This window comes from Narcine bancroftii, chromosome 4 (assembly GCF_036971445.1).
Source record: "Narcine bancroftii isolate sNarBan1 chromosome 4, sNarBan1.hap1, whole genome shotgun sequence".
Taxonomy (NCBI): Eukaryota; Metazoa; Chordata; class Chondrichthyes; order Torpediniformes; family Narcinidae; genus Narcine; species Narcine bancroftii.
In genome coordinates this window covers 313,299,965-313,325,536 of record NC_091472.1, presented here as the reverse complement: position 1 = coordinate 313,325,536, position 25,572 = coordinate 313,299,965, and the positions used below count along the sequence as shown (strand labels likewise).

General features: G+C 43.2%; 1 protein-coding gene and 1 long non-coding RNA gene across 14 annotated transcripts in view; one reads left to right on the top strand and one right to left on the bottom strand.

The window, feature by feature from the left end:
* The window catches only part of cfap65 (cilia and flagella associated protein 65), a 213,429-nt gene that overhangs the window by 26,897 nt on the left and 160,960 nt on the right, over positions 1–25,572 (top strand). For all 12 annotated transcript variants that reach the window (XM_069935942.1, XM_069935939.1, XM_069935940.1 and 9 more), the window contains 5 exons: positions 3,222–3,409; positions 4,275–4,377; positions 8,626–8,792; positions 12,111–12,307; positions 14,812–14,957. In XM_069935942.1, coding sequence (XP_069792043.1) covers positions 3,222–3,409; positions 4,275–4,377; positions 8,626–8,792; positions 12,111–12,307; positions 14,812–14,957 — 801 coding nt within the window. The remainder of the gene's footprint in view (positions 1–3,221; positions 3,410–4,274; positions 4,378–8,625; positions 8,793–12,110; positions 12,308–14,811; positions 14,958–25,572) is intronic.
* The window catches only part of LOC138762261 (uncharacterized), a 102,808-nt gene continuing 87,301 nt past the window's right edge, over positions 10,066–25,572 (bottom strand). For both annotated transcript variants that reach the window (XR_011356863.1, XR_011356864.1), the window contains exon 5: positions 10,066–10,235. This is a non-coding gene — a long non-coding RNA (uncharacterized lncRNA). The remainder of the gene's footprint in view (positions 10,236–25,572) is intronic.

Sequence of the window (25,572 nt, the reverse complement as noted above, 5' to 3'; positions counted from 1 at the left end):
CACTTGGAAGGAGTCTTATCCTCTGTATTCCATCTCTTACCTCCTGCCTTTGCACCCCTCATCCCCTACCATTTTTTTCGGACACTTGCCTACATTTTTTCCATACCTTGATGAAGAGTTCAAATCTGAAACATTGGCTATATACCTTTATCTTTTCTATATAAGGTACAGTTTGACCTGCTGAATTTCTCCAGCATTGTGTTTTTACAATTAGCAAGATGTTGAGAAATTTCCAGCATGCAGCAGTCTGTAATCAGGGCCAAAAATGTAATATTGTGATTGTATCTAACCGTATTAGGAGAACATTCTTTAACACCATGAAAACATAGAATTCACCTTTACAAATGATTGAGCCAAATATTTGAGGAAATTTAGACATACAGCACGTAACAGGCCATTTCGGACCATTAGTCTGTGCCGCCCAATTTACACCCAATTAACTTACAACCTTGGTACGTTTTGAAGGTTGGGAGGAAACTGGAGCCCCTAGGGAAAACTCACGCAAACACGGGAGAACATACAAACTCCTTATAGACAGTAAAGGATTTGATCCTCGGTCCTAATCGATGGCAGTGTAAAGACGTTGCGATAACCACTATCCCAACTGTACTGCCCAAGAAACTGGTTAAATACACGAGAGAGAAAGAAGTAGAAGAATGTTAGCAGTTCTTCACCAGAGGTTAGATAAAGTAGGGTGAAGGAAGGCTAACATAGAACATAAATGCTGATACACACCAATTGTAGCATAGGTAAAAGATTGTATACACTGTAGTTCTAATGCATTAGAAGAAAGCATATACTGTGCAGTCTTCCTTAATCTAGGCCGAGGAGATGTTATCTTTGGAAATCACAATGGAAGACATCTATTGCTTGACAGCATTGGAAGCTAGGTGAATTAATTCATTGTTTGCTGTCTCAGCTAAGCAAATCAATCCAACAGGTTTCCTCTGCACTCTCCCTCTTTCCCACTTCTGTTTCTAACTCTTTTTGAATTTTAGCCGTCAGTTTTTCCTGGATGTCTAACTTGGCATGTATGGCAACTGATTATTTGGTGTGTAGGTCCTTGAGATGGTTGGTGCTTGTAAACAATGGGGAAGAGGCTACTGAGGTCATGATGACAGGCAATTGGAGTCATTAATGGGTGTCTGAATGTGCAGGCAAATAAAGTTTATAATTTGTCCATATGGACTGGGCCGTCGTGGAGTCAGGCTGAGATTCTCAGATTTGGAGTTGATGGACAAAGACAGTAACGTCGAGATTTAGCTGGGGAAATCAAGTTGGGATGGCAGAGAAAGAAGAGGCGTTTGAAGAAAAAATATGGATGGCACAGTTAGTGTAGCGGCTAGTGCGAAGTTATTACAGCGCCAATGACCTGGGTTAGAATCCGGTGCTGTCTGTGAGGAGTTTATACGTTCTCCCCGATTCTACATGGGTTTCCTCTGTGTTCTGGTTTCCTCCCACCCTTCAAAAAGGTAAGGGGGTTTGAAGGTTAATTGATGTATTTGGACGACATGGGCTCGGGAGCTGGAAAGGCCTGTTACCATGCTGAATGTCTAAATTTAAAATTGAAGAGCTGTAGAGGATGTTATGTTTAGCATGCTTCATGATAGGAAAAGACAAGGCAGGCGTTCTTTCATTGTTAGTGGCATCTGGGAAACCGCTGCTCCACTATCCAATTCCATATGCGCTGGTTTACTGTTAATTTGGATAGTGAAGTCAAAATTTAATTTTTCTGGAGCTTTGCATCTTATTACCTTTCGGTTCATTTGTTGGACATCTCATTCTTCTGACTCCTTCTTTATTGCATCTATGGTATTTAGCTTTTTTGAAGTAGCAGGCATCTAGGCTGCGATTTGTCTTCCCGTAGCAGTAACATTCTGAACGGGAAGATTTATTGATAGCCATCGAGTCTCTTTGGCTGACATCTACATTGTTAGCAGTTGTTTCAGCAGCTGAAGCGATGTCTACAGCGAAAGCAAGTGTCAGATTTTGCGTTGCAATGAGCTTTTCTTGGGTAGTCTGGTTAGCTAATCCCATGACTAGACGATCTTTTAAAGGACTTTTTACGAATTGTTCAAATTCGCAGTATCTGGTTAGCGTACGTCGTGCAGCCAAAAATTCTGCTTACGGCGATGAAATTTGTCTTTCTGTCATCTCTGGTGGTTGAGAACTAAGATGTGGCCCAATCAGATGGTATCCTTCTTTGATCGATACTTCCCCACGTCTGCCTTAATAGGGTTTCATTTCTTCCTGATCTTCTGGCCAACCATTGTTTGTGAAGTAGAACACTCTTGACAGTATTGCATCTTTTTGGGTTTCCTTACTGATCAATTTTGCTGTAATGGGAAGTTGATCTTGAGAGTCTTTCCATTGTTGAAGTGTGAAGCTCCAGAATACTGCTTGATTAGTGTGCCCCTCTTGAAGGTATTTTTTCAGATGGTGATCTGGGCGTCTTTCTATGAAGGTCAGTGAGTGGTGGAGACGCTTCCTCCTGTTGGAGGGTTGGCCTTTCTATGTGTATGTCTACTGCCTCAGTCTCCAGTGTCATAGCACTTTCCATTGCTCCTATCTGGTCGAGGTGCCTTTTCCATATCAGAGGGTCTTTGTAAACAATGTACATTTACTATAGGTAAACATTTTACATGTACAGATGCACCTAAATCCTTGGTCCATCTTTTCGATATGTTATAAACACCAACATCAACAAATATAAATTAGATTTCCACAATATGCCATGAGACAGAAGATGAGATAATAACTATAAAAGGATAGGTAAATCTTAAAAAAATGACCCCCCGAGATCAGAGCCAGGGGATGTGTAGGCAAAGTTTGGGTAATGTAAACTGGGTAAACACAACAGATGAAATCAAGGAAGTACTGATATCCCAAAAAGCAGCTGAGAATAAGCTGAAATTGTGGCTCTTAGTGCATGAAAATTACAGAGAAAATCGCGGGAAATGTTCAAAATGATGAAGGGTTAAAAAAGGGTAAATAAATAAGATAAAACTAAAGAATTCTCATGACCTTTGATGCATATTAACTGTAGAGACATTTATTTACTTCATGCTACATATTCTGAAATAGTTTCACGTTGCACTGGGTTGAAGATATTTGGCTTCTTTTGTCATTGTCTGGGTGTTACCAAACCAATGCTGGTGCATTGGCAAAACTGTTTCAATATCTTTGATATTTTATTAACACTGCTTCAAAATTGTTTGTAGTGGAACGTTCACAATGTTGCCAAGACCAAAATCTCTGGAAGGAAGAGAACCAAAGCAGTCAAATCAAACTTTTATGGTATTGAGGTGTTGGAGTATTTGGAATGGCTGGACTGGGACCTGGGGATAGAATCCACCAAACACATAATATTAAAGAATGTTCAGTTCAAAACTCAAAAACTCAAGTACAGGTGAGTTTTGAAATAGATTTGCATTTCATATATCAACTTGGTCCATGTTACTTTGTAAGAACGTTTACTTCATCATTTCCAAGATTTTCGTCCATTATATAGCTCCATATGTTCTCTTGGGAGTTAAATAAAAAAGGTTTGTCACCATTTTCTATAATTTCATTAATCTTCAGTTGATGATATAGATCTCAACATTGCCTTTTAATATTTATTCATGAGTTATGCAAAGGAGCAAATTTCATCTTAGTTCAAATTGCCAGTTTAATCACAAGACACCTGCAATTTGATTGAAAATAGGACTGAGCTTTGAGAACCAGATTACTCAGGAACTGCATGTGTCCAATACACTAAGTTCGGGTGGGGCAGTTAGCGTAGCGGTTAGTGCGCCGCTTTTACAACGGCAATGATGCGGATTCGAATCCAGCGCTGACTGTAAGGAGTCTATATGTTCTCCCCATGTCTGCAGGGATTTCCTCCTAGGTGCTCCAATTTCCTCCCTCTATTCAAAAAGTAGAGGGGTTGCAGGTTAATTGGGCGCACAGATTTTAATGGCCGGAATTGGCTTCCATCATGTTGTAAATAAAATAAAAAAATTAATTTAACTTTAGAATTTAACCTAAATCATTCTATCTGCAAATCATACAGTGTTATGGAGTCTTACGCACGATTGTACAAAAAAAAACACATTTGTTTTTCTCCTTTCACAACCAATTCACTTTTTTTAGACATTAATGGAATTGTAGAATATTATAGCACATTCAACTCAATGTGCCTATAATTGATTCTTTCAAAGACTTTTCCAAAATATTCAGCCCGGAACCCAAAAAATCCATTTGTTCTTCTGTATGTCTCTTTTGTTTCACAGTCCCCCATCAACTGCATTCTTTACCACGCTATTTCCACAGCCAGTGGTTTTGAGTCCAGGGACATCCTACTCTTTGCCAGTCACTTTCTGTGCTGTTGAGAAGGTAAGAAAAATCTATCAGTATTGCTTTGCATTATTTTTATATGTTTAGCCAAGTCCCTTTGAAGTTTCTCCCAGATCTGCTAATGTTACACGGGGATTTTCCTGCATTGCCTGTACACTTTATGCTGCTCTCCCCCCTCCCTTGATGGAGAGTTGTGTAATTTATGTTAACTCCATCAACTTTCTTTAGTTTAATTATAAATATTGAGTGAAACTATTCATATTTCTAAGTAAGCCCCCCCTTACTCATCTCCTTGGAGAAGTGGAGACCACCCCTGAATTTGAAAACAACGGATGCAGAGAATCTTTAACCTTAAAAAGTAACATCATCGCTACTGAAGTTTACAATCCTGATCACACAGTGCACTTTATATAGCAAATATATAGGTATATAGCCAACATTTTGGGCTTGAGTCCTTCATCAAGGTATAAACAAAGTGTTGGCAGGCACCTTTTTTCATTTTTAAAATTTTTATTTTTAAATTTCAGTACATTTTATTTTTATTCAATTTATTTTTTATTTACCCATCCAATTTTTATTTATTTATGTCTATTTGGTCATTAATTTATTTATCTGTTTATTTATTTATTAATTAAATTTCATGTTGTTCAGGTGCCTGCCTACATTTTACTTGTACCTTGATAAAGGGCTCAAGCCCGAAATGTTAGTTATGTATTTTTACCTTTGCTATTATAAAGTACATCGTGTGATCTGCTGAGTTTCTCCAGCATTGTGCTTTTACTTCATACACTGAGTCTGTAGATTTCCGTGTCTCACTCCATCAACCTTACTGAGATGTGTGACAAGATAGAGTGCACCAAGAGCATTGGTGGAGAAGATGAATTCTGATTGGGAAAACTAAATGCTTTCAAGACTATTAGTTGTTGGCTGTTGTGGTACAGTCTCTGTCAAAACAAGAACACATCATATTAGTTTGTTGCTTTTCTCATTTTTTAAAGCGGGGTGGCCAAACCTTTTTGGTTATGGGCGACATACAGAAAAATATAAGGAGTCATTAGCTAAACAATATTAATCCTGGCAGACTTCAACCAATTATGCTGCAGGAAAACTCGTGATTATAGACCAAAAAACCCCTGTCATCAAAAATTCATATTCTATCAAAATAACTATACGACACTACCAAACAGTTTAACTGTTGACATTATAGTAGTTTATCGATGTGCTCACATATTAACGTAGGCACTTCTGTATTTGCTGCTCTTAAATTTAATTTAAATGAATACAAGAAAACTCATTCAAAAAGCAGTGCAAAATACAAAGCTGGATGCAAAGTAAGAGCAGGAGAAAAGATCAAGTAAGGGACAAGGCCATCTCCAACATTCCTCCGCAACTCTCAGTGAATACAGTTCACAGTCCAAGTGTCCAACTTAATATAAATCTGTAGATAGGCTATTAGAGTTAACAGATCCCTTGCAAATCAAACAAACACACTTCCCCTTGACTTCTGTATTCATTTTCCCACCGTATCTGAAATTTTTGGCGCTCTCTTGCTATTTTCTGTCATTTTGGTTCCACCATTTTTAATCAATTGACATTTTCATTGATGAGTTACATTTCAACAGGTGGTCTAGTAGTTGTTCAAAATGGCAGCGTCATCTAGTGTTGAAACCAGGAAGTGCAATGAGACAATTTTCTAATGGGCCTTATTCTATTTTATTTTCAAGAAGTCACCTTAGGCCACTTAAAAATTGGCAACGGGTCACAGTTGGCCCAGGGTCCGTAGTTTGACCACCCCGGCTTTTAAAGAATACTCTTCTAACTTAACTTGGGGCTTCATAACCAAATGTAGGGTATTCAGACATAGGTCAGTATACACAGTGTGCAACATTATTAATGAACATTTGCTTCAGCATTTAGCTCCAAAGCTGCTAATGCAATGAATGCCTCAGTTATTCAACTATTGGAAGCAGTCTATTACTTAATATACAGTGCAACTCTGATTATCTGAAATCAGATTATCCGATATTCTCATTTATCCAAAATTTTTTTGGACCCAGAAGTGATGTCTGGTCTCCAAAAAATTCTGGATAAATGACGATATCCAAAACGGTCAGAAATCCTCAATTATCCAAAATTTTTTCAGAGCTGAACTGACCTCACAGTTTCAAAAAAAAATCACTAGGCATGAAATTAGAACGACGATTGTCCTCATTTCAGGTAACTCCCTCCCCCTGTCTCTTTCCATTTCTTATTTACCTTTTCCATTTGGACTTTTCTCTCCAATTTTCCCTCTCAAACTGCGTGGCACTGTCTCCCAGCCACAAGCAGTCAGAATAATCCCTGTCTCAGCGTAATCAAGGAGGGTGCCCACCCAAACAGGAGCGGGACCCTGGTGGGGAGGTGTCGGTGACCGCCAGCATCGGTTGGGAGGGGGAGTGCGTGCAAATGAAGACTGGGTCTGTGTCGGGCTCCAACATCAAGATCCAAGCCACAAAGCCAGAACAGCTCCTGCTGAATTGTTCCCACGGTAAGACAGGAGGCTGCCGACTCACTAGTGAGTGTTCCACCAGCCCGGGAAGCCTTGTAAAAGATCAGTGGCAGCGATTGGAAGGTCTCGGTGATCGGCAGTGGTGTGGGGGATATGTCGGGGATTGGCTGAGGCCAGCATTTTTTTTGGTGAGAATTAAACATTATTTTAATGCTTTAAAAGCCTTCCCTTATTTGTTGTTGTTGAAACATTGATACAAGTGATTTTCTGCTACTACTGGGCTGTTTTTAAAAAAATGACCAATTATCCAAAAAATTCAGTTATCCAAAATCGGTCCAGTCTCGGCCATTTTGGATAATCAGTGTTGTACTGTATTATCACAGCCATGGTTAGTTATCAGAATGGGGAGAGGATATCAAGCCAAGAGACAACGGTTTCCTTATCATTGAAGATCCCAATACTGTTAGGTCTGCTTTGTTCATGAATGAGTGAGACAAACACCAGACTGAGTCGAAATCAGGGTTCTTTGTTCTTTATTACCGGATTGTAACACTTGCAACTAACCATGTTAGTCGGAGAATGCATTCTGCCGTTATCAGCAAAATGGTGATTTTTTATACCCTTGGATACATGCTTAGAACATCATCATATCATTACTTGTCCAATGACTAAAACTGTTGCTATCCTTTCCCTGCTAGCTTCCTGCCTCTCAATCCATCAATGTCTCTCTTATCTTGTAAGTACAAGGATGCATTCACATCTTGTTACAGCCCTGTACAGGGTAACTCCTTACACATTCCCATCTCATGATGTTTTACCTTACAATACCAGAGGGCATTCAGAGAGATCACTTTCATCCCAGATGTCTCTGATGAATAATTTTCAGTCTCACATCATGCAAGGCTTTCATTGCTGAAGAAAATTAAATGCCATTTACATTCGGACTTTGCCCAAAGTGCTTTATCTGTGGCGTTATAGGTCATGTTGTTTGCTGGAGGATTATTCCAAGTGGCTGCAGAAGATCTCCTCCATGCTTCTCAATGTGTTGCTCACTGAAAGCATCAGAGAGGCCTTTCCAAGTGGCAGATACTTCTTATCAGGGATCTTGCAAAATCGTAATCCGCAGTGCAACTCAGTGCCCTTCTCCACACTTCAATCACTACCGCCAATGTCAAATATTGATTGCCGGTGAATATGTGGTGTTCTTCAGAGGTTATTTTTGAGTATCATGGCAAAATTTATTGCTCCTAATTGGCATGGTCGAATTTGAATATGTTCTCTGGTGCACTAGCTCGACCTTAGGATTGTCAGTCTACATGCATACATTCTCAACTTTATTTTTGGCTATGGCCCCCTAAGTCTCTGCTCAAAGTTTATTGTAAAAACACAATGCTCGACAAACTCAACAGATCAAACAATGTACTTTGTTTAGCAAAGATACAGATGTATAATCAACATTTTGGAAGGTTCAAGCCTGAAATGTTGGTTAAGCATCTGTATCTTTGCTAAATAAAGTACATTGTTTGATCTGCTGAGTTTATCCAGCATCGTGTTTTTACTTAAACCACAGATCCTGCAGATTTTAGTGTTTTACTCAAAATTTATACGCCCCCTTCCCTGTGAAGTAGTCAAGTTTAGTTGGTTTCTTTTGCACTTCTCTTTTACCGACTGCATAAAAAACATTAAAAGCATTTTAGGATTTCAGTCTGTGTTTCCCCCCCCCCCTTAATGTGCTGTGGCCCCAGGGGACCATTGAGAATGGGTACACTTGATTATTTGATTTTTTTTTCTCCTTACAGCAAGACTATGAGGACCGGATTGTGTTTGAGACTAAGGGTGGTAAATTTTCAGTCGTCTTGCAAGCTTCTCTGCCTTCCCATGATGTACAGTTACCTGATTTGGCGTGTCTGCCAATCTGCGCCATCTTTGAGAGCACTGAGACGACATTTCACCTGCGAAACAACAGGTAAGGCTGGATGATGAGACTAGAATTAGGGGACACAGAACGGTGTATCTTGGCAAAATGGCGCCTGTGGCAGGGGTGGCCAATGCATCAAAATAAATGGCGACAAGGAGGACTTGCAAGACCTGGCCTTGGTGGCCGCCATGTTGTATTTGGCGTTGTATAATTGAAAGGCAACACTAGGACAGGGAAGGAGGGCGAGTGTACCGAGCATGGAAGAAACAGATATGTGTTCTTTGTATGTCTGGGATAGCAGCGACAACGCTTGGTTGAGGGTGGGGGCCATCTTCAAGTGGCACCCCCCCAACCTTCAAGTGGTGCCAAACTGGGCACTTGCCATTCCTGTCATACCCTAGATGTGCCCATGGGGACAGCCTCAAGATTTGGGGGAGCAGATTTAAGACAGAGATGAGGCCGAACTGCTTCTTCCATAGAGTAGTGAATCTGAGGAATTCTCTGCCCATTGAAGCAGAAGAAACAGGCTCATTATTGAAGACAGAGACTGAAAGATTTTTGATGACAGGAATTGAGGGTTATGGAGACCAGGTGGGTAAGTGGAGCTGGTCTATACCCCGTTCAGGCCTGAACTTATTGAATGGTAGAGCATGAGTAATGGGCCAGATGGCTAACTCCTGCTCCTATTTCTTATCTCTTGCCCTTGGGTTAAAAGCAGAGTTTATAATTTAGCCCTTGCTCATCTTCTGCTGTTCAATGGCATCATGTATTATTTGTATCTGAATCCCAGGCTCTTGTTTTGCCTCAGTATCCTTTGGGTACAAAACTATAGATCTTATTATTAGGCTCTGTATGGGTCAACCTTAAATTCAAAGAAGACACGTTGTTGTGCAGATCATCTGTGGACACAAAGGTGACTTTGCTGTCCCAGTCTGGAAGTGCAGAGTCTAGCACAATGGGGGAACTGGAAGTCTGATTTTGCTGTTTTGTGATGCTGTTTACGGTTTTCCATCAGTTTTTGGCAGTGCCTGTCTTCCAAATTGATGTAGGCTTCATAGCACAGCTTCTAGTTTTCTTGGCTGGATGCCACAGTGGTGTAGGGTTTCCTTCATGGAGTCTTTATAGCACTTGCGTGGATGACCTTCAGTTCTCCTTCCAGTCTTCAGTTTATTATAGAGCAGCTGGCGAAGCATAGAGTGGTCGTCCATTCTGATGACATCTCCCACCCACTGCATCTGGGCTCTGATGATCAGGGACTCAATGCTAGTTGGAACGCGACTGAATGCACTCAGAGACAAGTGGGGAGTACAAACACGCTTTTAATAGCTTACAATCAGTGGCCGGTAGACACAGTAGTCCTCCGGTGAATCCGAGGTAAGGCGGGAAAACCAGGTAGGTGAGGGTGGAACCAAGGGAGGAGCCAGGCATCAAAACAACACACAGAGAGTGAATTCCAGTTCACTGCAAACACCCCTTCCTTCAGAATAGAGCCTGTGGGTGAAAAGCAGAGACCATTCATTAAAAAAACTAAAAGTTTACAAATATTTACAAATTTAGTCTGTCTGTAGTAATTATGGACAAGCACTGGAGTACTGGAGGACTTTGGGGCTTCCTGAACTTCCTGGAGTCCCCTGTGGTACAGGATCAGTGGGTCTCGATTGGACAGTGTCCTCCAGAACTCGGTAGTTGCTGGCTCGTTTGAGGCATTGGATCCTCAGTTTCGGCGGGTGCCAGGTGTCTGATCAAGACGGTGTTCTCTCTGCCGTCAGGGTATGCCACATATCCAAACGTTAGGTTGGCGTGCAGCAGGTGCACTTTTTCAATCAGTGGGTATGTCTTGCTCCTCCTCGCATGCTTTCTCAGCAGGACTGGCCCTGGTGCCATCAACCAAGCCTGGTGAGTAGTCCTGGATGTGGATTTCCTCTGGAACATAAACATAAGCTCGTGAATGCCACCGATATCTGGCCACGAGCTTCTGAACCCATCAATGGAGAAAGAGGCTCAAGCCATTGTAGAGGCCATCAGGCACTGGAAGCATTGCTAGCCAGCAGAAAATTTACCCTGCCTACCGACCAGCGATTGGTGGCATTTCTGTTTAATAATACGAAATGGGGCAAAATAAAGAATGATAAGATCGCTAGGTGGAGGATCGAACTCTCCACCTATAATTATGACATAACATACAGGCCAGGTACTCTCAATGAACCTCCAGATGGCCTGTCAAGGGGAAGCTGTGCCTCTGCACACACCAGCCAATTGTGGTCACAGCACGATGAGCTTTGCCACCCAGGTATCACTCGCATGGCTCATTTCGTCAAAGCACGCAACCTGCCCTGCACCTTTGAGGATATCAGGGAAATGACCAGGTCTGCAAGGAGTGCAAGCCGCACTTCTACTGCCCATTTCTACCACCTGATAAAGACATCCAGCCCTTTCGAATGACTCAGTGTCGATTTCAATGGTCCTGTCCCTTCCACCAACGGAAACGTGCACTTTCTCAATGTCATCAACGAGTATTCGCGATTTCCATTCGCCATCCCCTGCCCAGACATGACCACCATTATGCTCATGAAGGCCTTGCACTCTTTTTTCACCCTGTTTGGATATCCCAGCTATATCCATAGCAACTGGGGCTCATCATTTATGAGCGAAGAGCCACACCAGTACTTGCCTCAAGCAGGACAACTAGATACAATCTCCGGGGGAAACAGACAAGTTGAAAAAGAGAATGCAACTGTATGGAAGGCTGTAAAATTGGCTCTCCGGTCCAAAGGCCCTCCAGACTCATGCTGGTAAGAAGTCCTACCCATGGCACTCCACTCCAAAAGGTTGCTCCTCTGCACGGTGACCAATGCAACTCCTCATGAGCTTATGTTTACGTTCCAGAGGAAATCCATATCCGGGACTACCCCCTAGATTTCCTGATGGCACCGGGTCCAGCCCTGCTGAGAAAACATGTGAGGTGGCGCAAGACAGACCCCCTGATTGAGAAGGTGCACCTCCTGCATGCCAACCCAACGTATGTCTATGTGGCATGTCCTGACGGCAGAGAGGACACCGTCTCAATCAGAGACCTGGCACCCACCGGAACTGAGGATCCGATGCCTCAAATGAGCCAGGAACTACCGAGTATCCCACTCAGGGTCCCAGAGGACACTGCTCAGGAAGTGGTCCAATCCACTCCACAACCAAAGCCGGAACCCTCAAGACCCAGTAACCAGAATTACTAGACCCCCTGACAGACTTGATGTAAAGGGCAGAGTGGCTCCTCTGTTTCTATGTGCCCTTGTCTTTTGTGAGTGCCTTTGTATGTTTCACCATGATAATGAAGGTTTACTGTCGAAACAAATGTTGTTGTCTTTGCAGTAAACTCCTGACGCCATTCCATTGGGAAGTACAGAATCCATTCTTTTTAATACCGAACACTGGAATATTGAAGCCATGGGGTGATTGTAAGATCAAGATCGTGTTTCAGCCCCATACCCCCAAGGTGTTTGACATAATCGCCATTTGCAAATTTGGTGAAAATGAGCATGAGAAGTTTTTGAAGCTACAAGGCATAGGTGAGGACTAATTCCAGCTCTAAAGTATTGATAAAGCAAAAAAACAATTTGTATTCTTCTTCCACCTCCCACAACTCCATGATACGCCCATTAAAGTTAAACCTTAATGAAGGTTTCCAATCCAAAACAGCATCAATATTATTCCACTGGAGGAATCCTCCAGATTCTGGAGCTTTGTGCTCCAAATTCCAGCATCTCCAGTCTCTCACATATCTCCTATGGAGGATCAGACTTTGCCTTTTTCAGATGAGCCTCAAGCAATGGGGGAGATCTTAAATAGTTTTTTTGCATCTGTATTTATTTAGGAAACTGGCTTAGAGGATGAGGAAGGAAGGGAAACCAACAGAAAAGTCATGGAACAGATGGAAATTAAGGAGAAAGAGGTACTTGCTGCCTTACAGTGAATAAAGGGAGATAAATCACCTGAGCTGAATATGATATCCTCTTAGACCTTGAAGGAGACTGGTGTAGACATTTCTGGGTTCCTGGCTGATATATTCAAAATGTCCTTAGCCACAGGTGAGGTGCCAGAAGATTGGAGAGTAGCTCATGGAAACAAGGAGATGGCTGAAGAATTTAACAGATACTTTGCATCTGTCTTCACCAGGGAGGATCCAGGTTCTGGTCAGATAGGGGGTAGAGGTCATGCAGTATCTAGGGACTTGGTGGAATTTCCTAAGGAAATGGGGATCTGTCACATATTCAGATCCAGAAGCAGGTGGTTGTTGGTAAATTGTTAGGACTGAGGGCTGCTAAGTCCTCAGGGCCTGATGGGCTGCATCTCAGGGAGCTTAGAGAGGTTGTTCTGGAAATCGTGGAGGCACTGGTTGACATTTTCTAAAGTTCCATAGATTTGGGGGAGATGTCTGTGGATTGGAGAGTGGCTGATGTAGTGCCGCTTTTTAAGAAGGAGGGAGAGAGAAAGCAGGAAATTATAGACTGGTCAGCCTGACGTCAGTGGTGGGGAAAATATTGGAATCTATCATAAAAGGAGAAATAGCTGGACACTTGGGCAGGAATAATAGTATCAGAGCTATTCAGCATGGATTCCTTAAAGGAAAATCATGCTTGACTAATCTTCTGGAATTTTTCAAAGATGTGACAAAGAGGGTGGACTCAGGAGAGCCAGTGGATGTGTTGTACCTGGACTTCCAGAAAGGTCCCGCACAGCAGGCTAGTAGGCAAAATCAAGGAGCATGGTATTGGAGGAGATGCTGTCATGGATAGAAAATTGGTTAAGAAATAGGAAACAAAGGGTTGGGATAAACGGGTCATTTTCAGGATGTGACAAGTGGGGTACCACAGGGTTTGGTGTTGGGTCCTCAGTTATTTATCATTTTGTAAATGATTTGGATGAAGGGATTATTAACAACATGAGCAAATTTGCAGATGACATTAAACTGGGTGGCAGTATAAAGTGTGAGGAGGATGTCAGGAAAATGCAGAGGGACTTGGACAGGTTGGGGGAGTGGGCGGCAGAATGGAAGATGAAGTTCAATGAGAGCAAATGTGAGGTTGTCCATTTTGAAGGCAGTAATAAGAGAGCAGAGTATTATTTAAATGGAGTCAAGCTCGGGAGTGGGGTAGTGCAAAGGGATTTGGGTGGACTTGTACACCAGTCACTAAAAGCTAGCATGCAGGTTCAGCCAGCTGTGAAGAGGGCAAATAGCATGTTGGCTTTCATAAAGAGGAGATTGGAGTATAGGAGCAGAGATGCCCTCCTGGTAAGACCTCACCTGGAGTATTGCGTCCAGTTTTGGTCCCCAAATTTGAGGAAGGACCTACTCGCTATAGAGGGAGTGCAGTGCAGATTTACAAGGTTGGTTCCCGGGATGGCAGGATTGACATACGCTGAAAGGTTGGAAACACTAGGCTTGTATGCGAAGGAGTTTGGAAGGATGAGGGGAGACATGATTGAGGTCTATAAGATTTTCAAGGGGCGACACAGGATGAAATCGGATTACATGTTCCCAATGTTGGGAGCGACTTGGCATCTCCATACCAGACAGTGATGCAATCAGTCAAAATGCTCTCCATGGTACACCTGTAGAAGTTTGCAAGAATCTTTGGTGACATAGCAAATCTCCTCAAACTCCTAGCAAAATGTAGCTGTTGGCGAGCCTTCTTCATGATATCTTCATGGGATCATCTTGATCGACATAATAACCTTAGCATGGATCTTCATAGATGTTGACACCCAGGAATTTGAAGTTCTTCACCCTTTCCAATGCTGATCCCTCAATGAGGACTGGTTTGTGTTCTCCTGATTTCCCCTTCCTGTAGTCCACAATCAGCTCCTTAGTTCTGGTAACATGGAGTGCGAGGCTGTTGTGACACCACTCAACTAGCTAATGTATTTCGCTCCTGCACACTTCCTCATTACCTTCTGTGATTCTGCCGACAACCATGAAAAATTTGTCGAGGGCATTTGACTCGGGCCTAGTCATTGAACTGGAAGTTATTTATACACATTGCTGTTGTGATCATCCTCTTCTATTCCATAGCCAAGTTCCCCCACCTCCTGATGAGTGTGCCAGGACAACGAAACGAGATGTCTGGACAGGAGGATGTGCAGAGCAGCCTACATTTTGGGCATGTTGCTGTTGGCTGCATTGCTGAGAAGCACCTGGAGATTCACAACTACTCGATCGTAAGCATCACCAAGTCCGGGTTTGATGACTCTTTGCTAGCAAAGAGTGAATATTTTATTCAAACTATTCATTGCTGCCATTGTAGCATGTTCATTTCAAGCAGTGAAGAACTCTAAAAGTGAAGTAACACTAAAAACTGCAGAGGCTGTAATCATGAACAAAGAATTAGATGCCTGAGAAAATCAGCATCTATGGAGAGAAATGGTCAGTCACCATTTTAGGTCTGGACTCTTTATTGAGACCAAAGTAAGTATCAAGTATCCCTTCTTCCTTTAGGCTCGATAGAAAGCCCCTGCCCAATACATTGACCATTTCTACCCATGGCTCCTGTGTGATTAACTCACTAAGTTTTACCAAGCAGCTCATTGTTAACTCTGAAAGTAAAATATCCCAAGACATTCACGGGATAAAAATTTAACTTTGAGCCATTTTTGGAGATGGTAAAAGATGTAGATTTTATTCAATGCCTTCAAGGGGAAAAAAAAGTGGAAATATTCAGGAAAGAATTTTAGAACTTGGATGGTAGGAAGTCAGCTGTCAGTGTGAAGGAATTATGAATGTTCAAGGAATTGGCTAACTTTTGGTCATTTCCTCACTGATGAGGCATCCATGGATAATGGAATGCATTCCACATTGAGTGCACATTTGGTAGTCTCAAATAATTGCAGGAAAAGTACAATGAATGCTAAAAGCAGCATGAAGTTCCCCAGTACCTGCCACTCCCAAGTCAGGCATAAACACCAAGTTGAAACTCTGATGCTATGAGATGTTTCAATCTGGATTGCATTGCCTGAAAAGGTGAGGAAGCATATGTCAGTAATTTTCAAAGAGCAATTGGGTAAAAACTTGAGAAGAAAAACTTTGCCCTGTTGCTTCCTATTTGTCCCTCAGATTTCAGATAAATCTATCAACCTAAGAAAGAGAAGCAGGATTAAATCATCCAACCCATCAAATCTGCTCTACTATGCATTGCATTCACTGCTAATCCCCTGTATTGTCCAGATTCCTACCCAAGAGCCTTATTATTATCAAGATTCAGTTATACCTAATCACCTATGTTCCCAGGGGACCACAAATTACAAAACGTTTCTCTGTCAAAAATGTCTCCTCATCTCATGACTTAAGCTTTTAGTTAAAACACATACATACTGGAAGAACATAGCTGGTCTTGCAGAATCCATAGGAGGTAAAAGAATATTGCTGATGTATTGGGCCTGAGCCATTCTTCAAGGATTGAGTGATTAAAAACAGGTGTCTGAATTAAAAGCTGGAGAAAGAAAGGAGGAAGAACGGGAGGGGGAGGAGTACAGATGTACAAACAAAAGGCATTAATTGGCTATGATATGAGGAAAGGTGAGAATTGATTCTGGGTCTGTGAAAGAAGAGAGGTAGAGGAAACGAGACATTGGATATGATAAGAGAAAAAAATTGAATTAATTTTGGCTCTGAAAGAAGACAGAGGGAAAAGGAAAAAGAGAGAGATACGGAGCTATTGGATATGATAATATTGCATATAATCTATTTCCTATGGATATGAGACCTACTGAGTTCTTCCAGCACTTCTGTGTTTTGACTGCAATCCCAGCATAGGCAGACTTTTGTGTTTTACTCCTTGGGCCTTTAGTTCCAAAGTCCAGCTGGAGACACAGTTGTGTCACTTCCAGAATTTTAAATGTTTTCATGGGATTACCCATAATTTTTTTTAAACCATGGTTCATATGAAGCATTTCCTTCAATCTCCTTCATCTCAGGAATCAATCTTTGCTCTGCCACTTCTAAATTAGGAATATCATTCCTTAAGTATGTAGAGCAAAATGGCACTTGGGAAAATATCCTTTTAAAGGTGTACCTGTAAAAGTGATTTTTAACAATAAAATAACATGTCCGAAATAAATTACAGTCAGGTATAATTTCCATATTTTACTTTAAAACTTTCAAAATGCTCAAATTGGCAACTCACCTAGTTCCCTTGTTTTATGGGATGTTAATTAAACTCTTGATCTGGTTATAAAGACTGGAAGAATTAAACATGGGCAGAAATGGAGAAAAAAAAACTTGTCACAATCCGGATCAGAATCAGAATTTATATCATGAATGTGTCATGAAATCTGTTGTTTTGCAGCAGGAGTAAAGGTGCAAAAACTCCTTAAATTACATTAAAAAAAAATAAATTAGTGCAAAAGAAAAGCAAGGTCTGTCTGTGGTTCATTGTCCATTCAGAAATCCCATGGCAGAGGGGAAGAAGGAGTCACATAATAAAAAAAGGATTTTGATGAAAATATAATAAAACTAATCCAGAATTTATTTGCATCAATTTCCATTTTGTTTTGTTCAAAGGTGATTGAACGGTGACTCATCTCTTGATTGATTCTTTTTTCAAAAACTTAAAGTATCTGATATATCATTAACTGTGATTTTTAAAAATAACCTCTCAAATAAAAAGATCATGGACTTCAATCCACAAAATAAATTACATTAAACAGTCTTTTCATAGTGAACTCTTGGCCATTAACATAAGACCATAAGGCATAGGAGCGGTACCGGATGTAAACAGCGTCTTCATTGTTGGGGTCTTTCATGGCTTGGTTCAGCATCATGCTGAAGAAGATTGAAAAGAGGGTTGGTGCGAGAACACAGCCTTGCTTCACGCCATTGTTAATGGAGAAGGGTTCAGAGAGCTCATTGCTGTATCTGACCCGACCTTGTTGGTTTTCGTGCAGTTGGATAATCATGTTGAGGAACTTTGGGGGACATCCGATGCGCTCTAGTATTTGCCAAAGCCCTTTCCTGCTCACGGTGTCGAAGGCTTTGGTGAGGTCAACAAAGGTGATGTAGAGTCCTTTGTTTTGTTCTCTGCACTTTTCTTGGAGCTGTCTGAGGGCAAAGACCATGTCAGTGGTTCCTCTGTTTGCGCGAAAGCCGCACTGTGATTCTGGGAGAATATTCTCGGCGACACTAGGTATTATTCTATTTAGTAGAATCCTAGCGAAGATTTTGCCTGCAATGGAGAGCAACGTGATTCCCCTGTAGTTTGAGCAGTCTGATTTCTCGCCTTTGTTTTTGTACAGGGTGATGATGGTGGCATCACGAAGATCCTGAGGCAGTTTACCTTGGTCCCAACAAAGCTTGAAAAACTCATGCAGTTTGGCATGCAGAGTTTTGCCGCCAGCCTTCCATACTTCTGGGGGGATTCCATCCATACCTGCTGCTTTGCCACTTTTCAGTTGTTCGATTGCCTTATATGTCTCATCCAGGGTGGGAACCTCATCCAGCTCTAGCCTTAGGGGCTGTTGAGGGAGCTGGAGCAGGGCGGAATCTTGGACTGAGCGGTTGGCACTGAAAAGAGATTGGAAGTGTTCTGACCATCGGTTGAGGATGGAGATCTTGTCGCTGAGGAGGACTTTGCCGTCTGAGCTGCGCAGCGGGCTTTGGACTTGGGGTGAGGGGCCATACACAGCCTTTAGAGCCTCGTAGAAACCCCTGAAGTCGCCAATGTCCGCGCTGAGCTGTGTTCGTTTGGCGAGGCTAGTCCACCACTCATTTTGGATCTCCCGGAGTTTGCGCTGAAGATGGCTGCATGCGCAACGGAAGGCTTGTTTCTTCTCTGGACAGGACGGCTTTGTAAGGTGAGCCTGGTGGGCAGCTCGCTTCTTTGCCAGGAGCTCCTGGATTTCCTGGCTGTTTTCGTCAAACCAGTCCTTGTTTTTCCTGGAGGAGAAGCCCAGTACCTCTTCAGTGGATTGCAGTATGGTAGTCTTCAACTGATCCCAGAGGGTTTCAGGGAACGGGTCCCCTGGCAGTCTCTTCAATCTGAGGCGCCTGCAAGCTCACACCAAGACACAAGAGAAACTTGTCCGTGAACTACTCTTTGCAGATGATGCCGCTTTAGTTGCCCATTCAGAGCCAGCTCTTCAGCGCTTGACGTCCTGCTTTGCCAAAACTGCCAAAATGTTTGGCCTGGAAGTCAGCCTGAAGAAAACTGAGGTCCTCCATCAGCCAGCTCCCCACCATGACTACCAGCCCCCCCACATCTCCATCGGGCACACAAAACTCAAAACGGTCAACCAGTTTACCTATCTCGGCTGCACCATTTCATCAGATGCAAGGATCGACAATGAGATAGACAACAGACTCGCCAAGGCAAATAGCGCCTTTGGAAGACTACACAAAAGAGTCTGGAAAAACAACCAACTGAAAAACCTCACTAAGATAAGCGTATACAGAGCCGTTGTCATACCCACACTCCTGTTCGGCTCCGAATCATGGGTCCTCTACCGGCACCACCTACGGCTCCTAGAACGCTTCCACCAGCGTTGTCTCCGCTCCATCCTCAACATCCATTGGAGCGCTTACACCCCTAACGTCGAAGTACTCGAGATGGCAGAGGTTGACAGCATCGAGTCCACGCTGCTGAAGATCCAGCTGCACTGGATGGGTCACGTCTCCAGAATGGAGGACCATCGCCTTCCCAAGATCGTGTTATATGGCGAGCTCTCCACTGGCCACCGTGACAGAGGTGCACCAAAGAAAAGGTACAAGGACTGCCTAAAGAAATCTCTTGGTGCCTGCCACATTGACCACCGCCAGTGGGCTGATAACGCCTCAAACCGTGCATCTTGGCGCCTCACAGTTTGGCGGGCAGCAACCTCCTTTGAAGAAGACCGCAGAGCCCACCTCACTGACAAAAGGCAAAGGAGGAAAAACCCAACACCCAACCCCAACCAACCAATTTTCCCTTGCAACCGCTGCAATCGTGTCTGCCTGTCCCGCATCGGACTTGTCAGCCACAAACGAGCCTGCAACTGACGTGGACTTTTTACCCCCTCCATAAATCTTCGTCCGCGAAGCCAAGCCAAAGAAAAGATAAGGCATAGGAGCAGAAATTGGATACTCAGCCTATCTGGTCAACCCCGCCATTCATAAACTGATCCAATTTTCCTAAAAACACACCAAAATGCTAGAGGAACTCAGCCGATCTTTTCAGCATCCATATATCCATATATTGCTGATGTTTCGGGCCTGAGCCCTTCTTTAAAAGGGATCTGAGGATTTAAAAGGTAGCTGAGAAGCAATTTTTTTTCACACAGAGCATGGTGTGCCTGGAACAAACTGCCAGTGGAAGCTATAGTGGCGGGTACATTTGCAGTTTAAAGGTGTCTTCTATATTGGAGAGACTGGGTGCAGACTGAGAGATCACTTTGTTGAGCACCTTGGCTCTGTCCGCCACAATGGTATGAATCTCCCTGTAGTTATCCGATCTTTTCAGCATTTATAGGAGACAAAGATACATTGTCGATATTTTGGGCCTGACTCCTCCTTCAAGGAATAAGCTGAATAAGCCAGAAGCAAGAAATCACAAAAAGTCTCAGAATTTAAAGAATGCTGGCTGGGGAGGAATCCAGACCAAGAAAAAGTGTTAATTGGATATGATAAAGGACGAGGTAAGCATTTATCATGTTTGTGCGAAAGGAGATGGAATGGTGTCAGAGGAAGAAGGGGAGGGGGCGTTTAACAAAAGCCAGAAAAGTCAATATTAATGCCATCCAGTTGGAGGGTAACCAGTTGGAAGATGAGGAGTTGTTCCTCCAATTTATGGGTGGTCTCATTCTGGTAGTACATGAGGCTATGGACAGACATATCAGAAAGGAAATGGGATACACAACTGAAATGGGTGGCCACTGGGAGATCCACGCTACTGTGGCGGACAGAGCTGATGTAGAGGAGAGCACAACAGGAACACCAGATGCAGTAGATGACCCCTGCAGATTCACAAGTGAAATGTTGCTTCACTTGAAAGGACTGTTTGGGGCCCCGAATGGTGGTGAGGGAAGAGATGTGGGCACAAGTGGAGCATCTCCTGTGGTTGCAGGGGTAGGTGCCAAGGGGAAAATTGGTGGGGAGGGAGGGGTGGACTAGAGTCACGGAGGGAGCGGACCCTGTGGAAGGTGGAGAGGGAAGGAGAGTGGAATATGTGTCTCGTGGTGGGATCACATAATAGGTGGCAGAAATGGTGGGGAGGATGTGTTGGATGCAGAGGCTGGAAGTGTAGTAGGTGAGGACAATAGAAATCCTGTCCTTGTGCATGGGAATGGATGGGACCAAGGCAGATGTGTGGGTAATGGAGGATATGCAAGTGAGAGCTGAGTTGATGGTGGTAGAGGAAAAGCCACATTGTCTGAAGAAGGAGGACATCTCTGGTGATCTGGCATACAAGTCCTCATCTTTGGTGCAGATGCAATGGAGATGAAGGAATTTGGAGAATAGAATTTAATCCTTACAGGGGACAGGGTGGGAAGAGGTGTAGTCGAGGAGGCTGTGGGAGTTGGTGGGTTTATAGAAGATATCTGTCAAGAGTTTGTCTCCTGAGATGGAGACAGAGAGATCAGAGAAGAGAGAGTGTTGCTAGAGATGGACCAAATGAATTTGAGCTTGGGGTGGAAGTTAGTAGCAAAGTGGATGAAGTCAACAAGCTCATCATGGGTACATGAGGCAGCACCAAAGTAGTCATCGATATAGGGAAGAGTTGAGGGGCCTTGCCTATGTAGGCTTGTAGCATGGATTGCTCCATGTAGCCAACAAAAAGGCAGGCTTAGCTGGAGCCCATGCAGGTACCCATGGCTAGCCTTTTAACCTGGAGAAAGTGGAATGAGTCAAAGGAGAAATAATTGAGGGTGAGGACAGGTTCTTCCAGCTGGAGGAGGGTGGTGGTGGAGGGGGACTGGTTGGGTCTATTGTCCAGAATGAAACAAAGGACTTTGAGGCCTTCAGTATGGGGAATTGAAGTGGATGGTAAACATGAGGTGATCGAGTTCAGGGAACTGGAAATTGTTGAAGTGATGGAGGGCATGTGGAGTATCCCAGATACGGGTTGGGGGGACTGGACTGGGGACAAAACATAGTCAAGGTAAGCGGAGACCAATTCAGTGTGGCAGGAGCACATGGACACGATGGGTCTGCCAGGTCAATTGGGTTTGTGGATCTTGGGTAGGAGGTATAAAATGGGAAGTACTGGGTTGGGAAACAATAAGGTTGGAGACTATGTCAGGGATACGACCAGAAGTGATGAGTTCAGAGATGGTGTATGATACAGTGGTTTGATGAGTTTTGGTGGAGTCCTTTAGGACAGGTAAGTAAGAGGTGGTGTCTGAGAGTAGTTGTCTGCCTTCGACCATTTAGAGGTCAGTGCGTCAGACCACAATAGTGTTACCCTTGTCTGCAGGTTTGATGGTGAGGTTTAGATTGGTGCAGAGAATGGAGGGTCAGGCCTTCCAAGGGGGTGAGATTGGAATGAGGGAGGGGAGTAGTGAAGTTGATAGAGTTGATTTCATGGCGGCATTTGGAAATATAGAAGTCCAGGGCAGTAGAAGTCTGGGAACAGGGTGTCCAGGAGGAGGAAGAAGGTTTAAAGTGGGAGAAGGGATCTATAGTGGAGAATTGTGGTTGTGGAAGTAGGCATGCAGATGGAGCCGATGGAAGAAAAGTTCAGCATCATGGTGAGTGAAGGGGGACAAAGGTGAGGCACCATCTCTAAGCTCATCACTGCTGGTACGGCCTCCATCTTTATTGTTTCCCAACCGTGTATCACCTATTTTGACCTCCTGTCAAGCTTTAATTAAACCCCTCCCTTCCCTTCTTCCCCCCTCCACCCCGTTGCCTTTCCCTATTTCTGTCTTCATTCCATCTTCTTTCACACAAACGTGATAAATTCTTACCTTGTCTCTTATCATATCCAATTTATTGATCTGGATTCCTCTCCCAGCCAGCATTGATTGAATTTTGAGATTTCCTGCTTCTGGCTTATTCTGCTTATTCCTTGAATAAGGGCTCAGGCCTGAAAAGTTGGCAATACATCTTTGTCTCCTATAGATGCTGAAAAGACCGGCTGAACCACTGGGAAATCCATAGTATTGAGGCAGACAGAACCAAGGTGCTCAACAAAGTGATCTCCTAGTCTTTGCCCAACATAGAGGAGACTTTTAAACATCGCAAATGTATCTGCAACTACAGCTTCCTCTGGCAGTTTGTTTCACGCATGTTCCATGTGAAAAACATTGGTCCTCAGCTCCCTTTTAAATCCATAGCTCCTTTTTATAAGTTCTGCACTATGACATGACAATAAAAGAATCTTGAATCCTTGCCTCTTCCTTATTTTTGTCCACCTCCTTGGTTACTACATTCATTCATTTTCTCTGAATTCACATGCACTCACTGCTCTTATGGCCCCCAGTCTGCAACTGCCAGCTGCTCAATCCCTTTGAGATTGCCCACTGCAGTGGCTTGCCACCACACCAGTCCTCTTCCGTTCATCCCTGCCTTACCATTCTTTGTGTGCAATTCCCTCAAAATCCAGGTCACTTCCTTTCAGGGGGGTGACTTTGTTATTATGTCCTCAATGCAACTGGTATATCCAGGGCTGCCTTTAAGGAGTTTGTTCATTCTCGCCGTGACCACAGAGGTTTCCTCTGGGTGCTCCAGTTTCCTCTCACATTCCAAAGAAGTACGGGGTTAGAAGTTAAGTGGTCACGTGGGTGTATTTGGGTGGCTTGAGCTCAAGGGCCAGAAGGACCTGCTACTGTGCTGTATCTCTACAGTTTAAAAAATTAAGAATTAAAAAAATAAATCTTATCATGAACAGTGGAATCTTTGCAATCAGCCAGTGCCACTGAGTGGCGTCTGGTAGTTACTGCAATGTTTTGCAAAACTGCTTGGCAAAATTTGTTTTTAAAGTGTAATTCTACACTGTGATCAGGTCTCTAGTATGGAGTCTGGTCCTGTGGGCTAAGAAGGGAAAGGAAGAGAAAAAGTGAGCTTTAGTAATAGGAGATTCCATACTTAGGGGCACAGATAAGAGATTCAGTGGAATAGATTGAGTATCCCAGATGGAATGTTGCCTTCCTGGTGCCAGGGTCTGAGATATCTCAGATCGAGTTCATAGCATTCTCAGGATGGAGGGTGAGCAGCCAGATGTATAGGGTCCAATGCCGTGGGTAGGAAGGGTGGGAGGCCCTAAAGGAGAGTTCAGAGAGATGGGCACTAGATTGAAGGATAGGACCTCCAGGGTAGTGATCCCAGGATTGCTACCCATTCCACGTGCTAGTGAGGTTAGAAATAGGAGGATAATGCAGCTTAACACATGGCTCAGGACATGGTGCAGGAGGGAGGGCCTCAGGTTTCTGAATTATTGGACTCTTTTCCAGGGAAGGTGGGATTTGTTCTGACAGGACAGGTTGCATGTGAATTGGAGGGTTTGCTAGTGCTGCTCCAATGGATTTAAATTAGATTTGCAGGGAGATGGGAACCAAAGTGCCAGAGCAGATCGAGGAGTGGAGGAGGGAAAAGATTATGTGAAAATTTCATGTACCCTTAGAAGTCAATGAGTGGCACGTGGTAGATATATTTCAATGCAAGGACTGTTGTAGGAAAGGCAGACGAGCTTAGAGCATGGATTGGGATGTGGATTTATGACATTATGGCCTTTAGTGAAACTTGGTTGCAGAAGGGGCAGGACTGGCAGCTCAATGTTCTGGGCTTCTGTTGATTTAGACATGGTAGAATGGGGGGATGAAGGGGGGAGTGGTGGCATTTCTCATCAGGAAAAATATCGCAGGTGTACTCAGGCAGGACAGATCAAAGGGGTCATCTACTGAGGCAATATGGGTAGAGATGAGGAAACAGAAAATGTATGACCACACTCATGGGATTGTATTATAGACTACCCAATAGTTAATGAGAATTGGAGGAGCAAATCTATAGAGAATTAGCAAACATCTGCAGGAAATATAAGGTTGTGATAGTAGGAGATTTTAATTTCCCTCATATTGACTGGAAATCCCTTACTGTAAAAGGGCTGGATGGCTTGGAGTTTGTCTAATGTGTTCAGGAAAGTTTTCAAAATCAATATATAGAGGCACCAATAGAGAGAGTGCAATACTGGATCTCTTATTAGGGAATGAGGCAGGACAGGTGACAGATGTATGTGTGGGGGAACATTTTGGGTCCAGTGATCATAATGCCATTAGTTACATTAATTATGCAGAGGATAGGTCTGGGCCTTGTGTTGAGATTCTAAATTGGAGAAAGGATGTAGAATGTGTTGATTGGGATCAATTGTTTTCAGGCAAGGATGTGCGAGGTAACTGGAGCACCTTCAAAGGTGAAACTTTGGTTTTTGATGGATATTGAGGATCTGGTTCGAAAGAAGAGAGCGGTGTATAGCAGGTCTGGGCAATGCGGAGCAAATGAAGTACTTGAGTATTTAAAATGTAAGAACAACCACAAGAAAGAAATCGGAAAAGCTAAAAGAAGACATGAGGTTGCTTTGGCAGACAATGCGAAGGAAAGTCCTAAGAGTTTTAGTAGGGTATAATAAGAGTAAAAGGATAGTCAGGGACAAAATTAGTCCCCTTGAAGATCAGAATGGTCACTTTGTATGGAGCAAAAAGAGATGGGGGAGATATTAAATGTTTTTGTTTTCATCAGTATTCACTCAGGAAAAAGGCAAGGGAAGTAAGGAAAACAAGCAGTGAGGTCAAGGAACCTATACAGATTAAAGAGGAGGAAGTGCTTGCTGTCTTAAAGCAAATAAGGTTGGATAAATCCCCATGGCCTGACAAG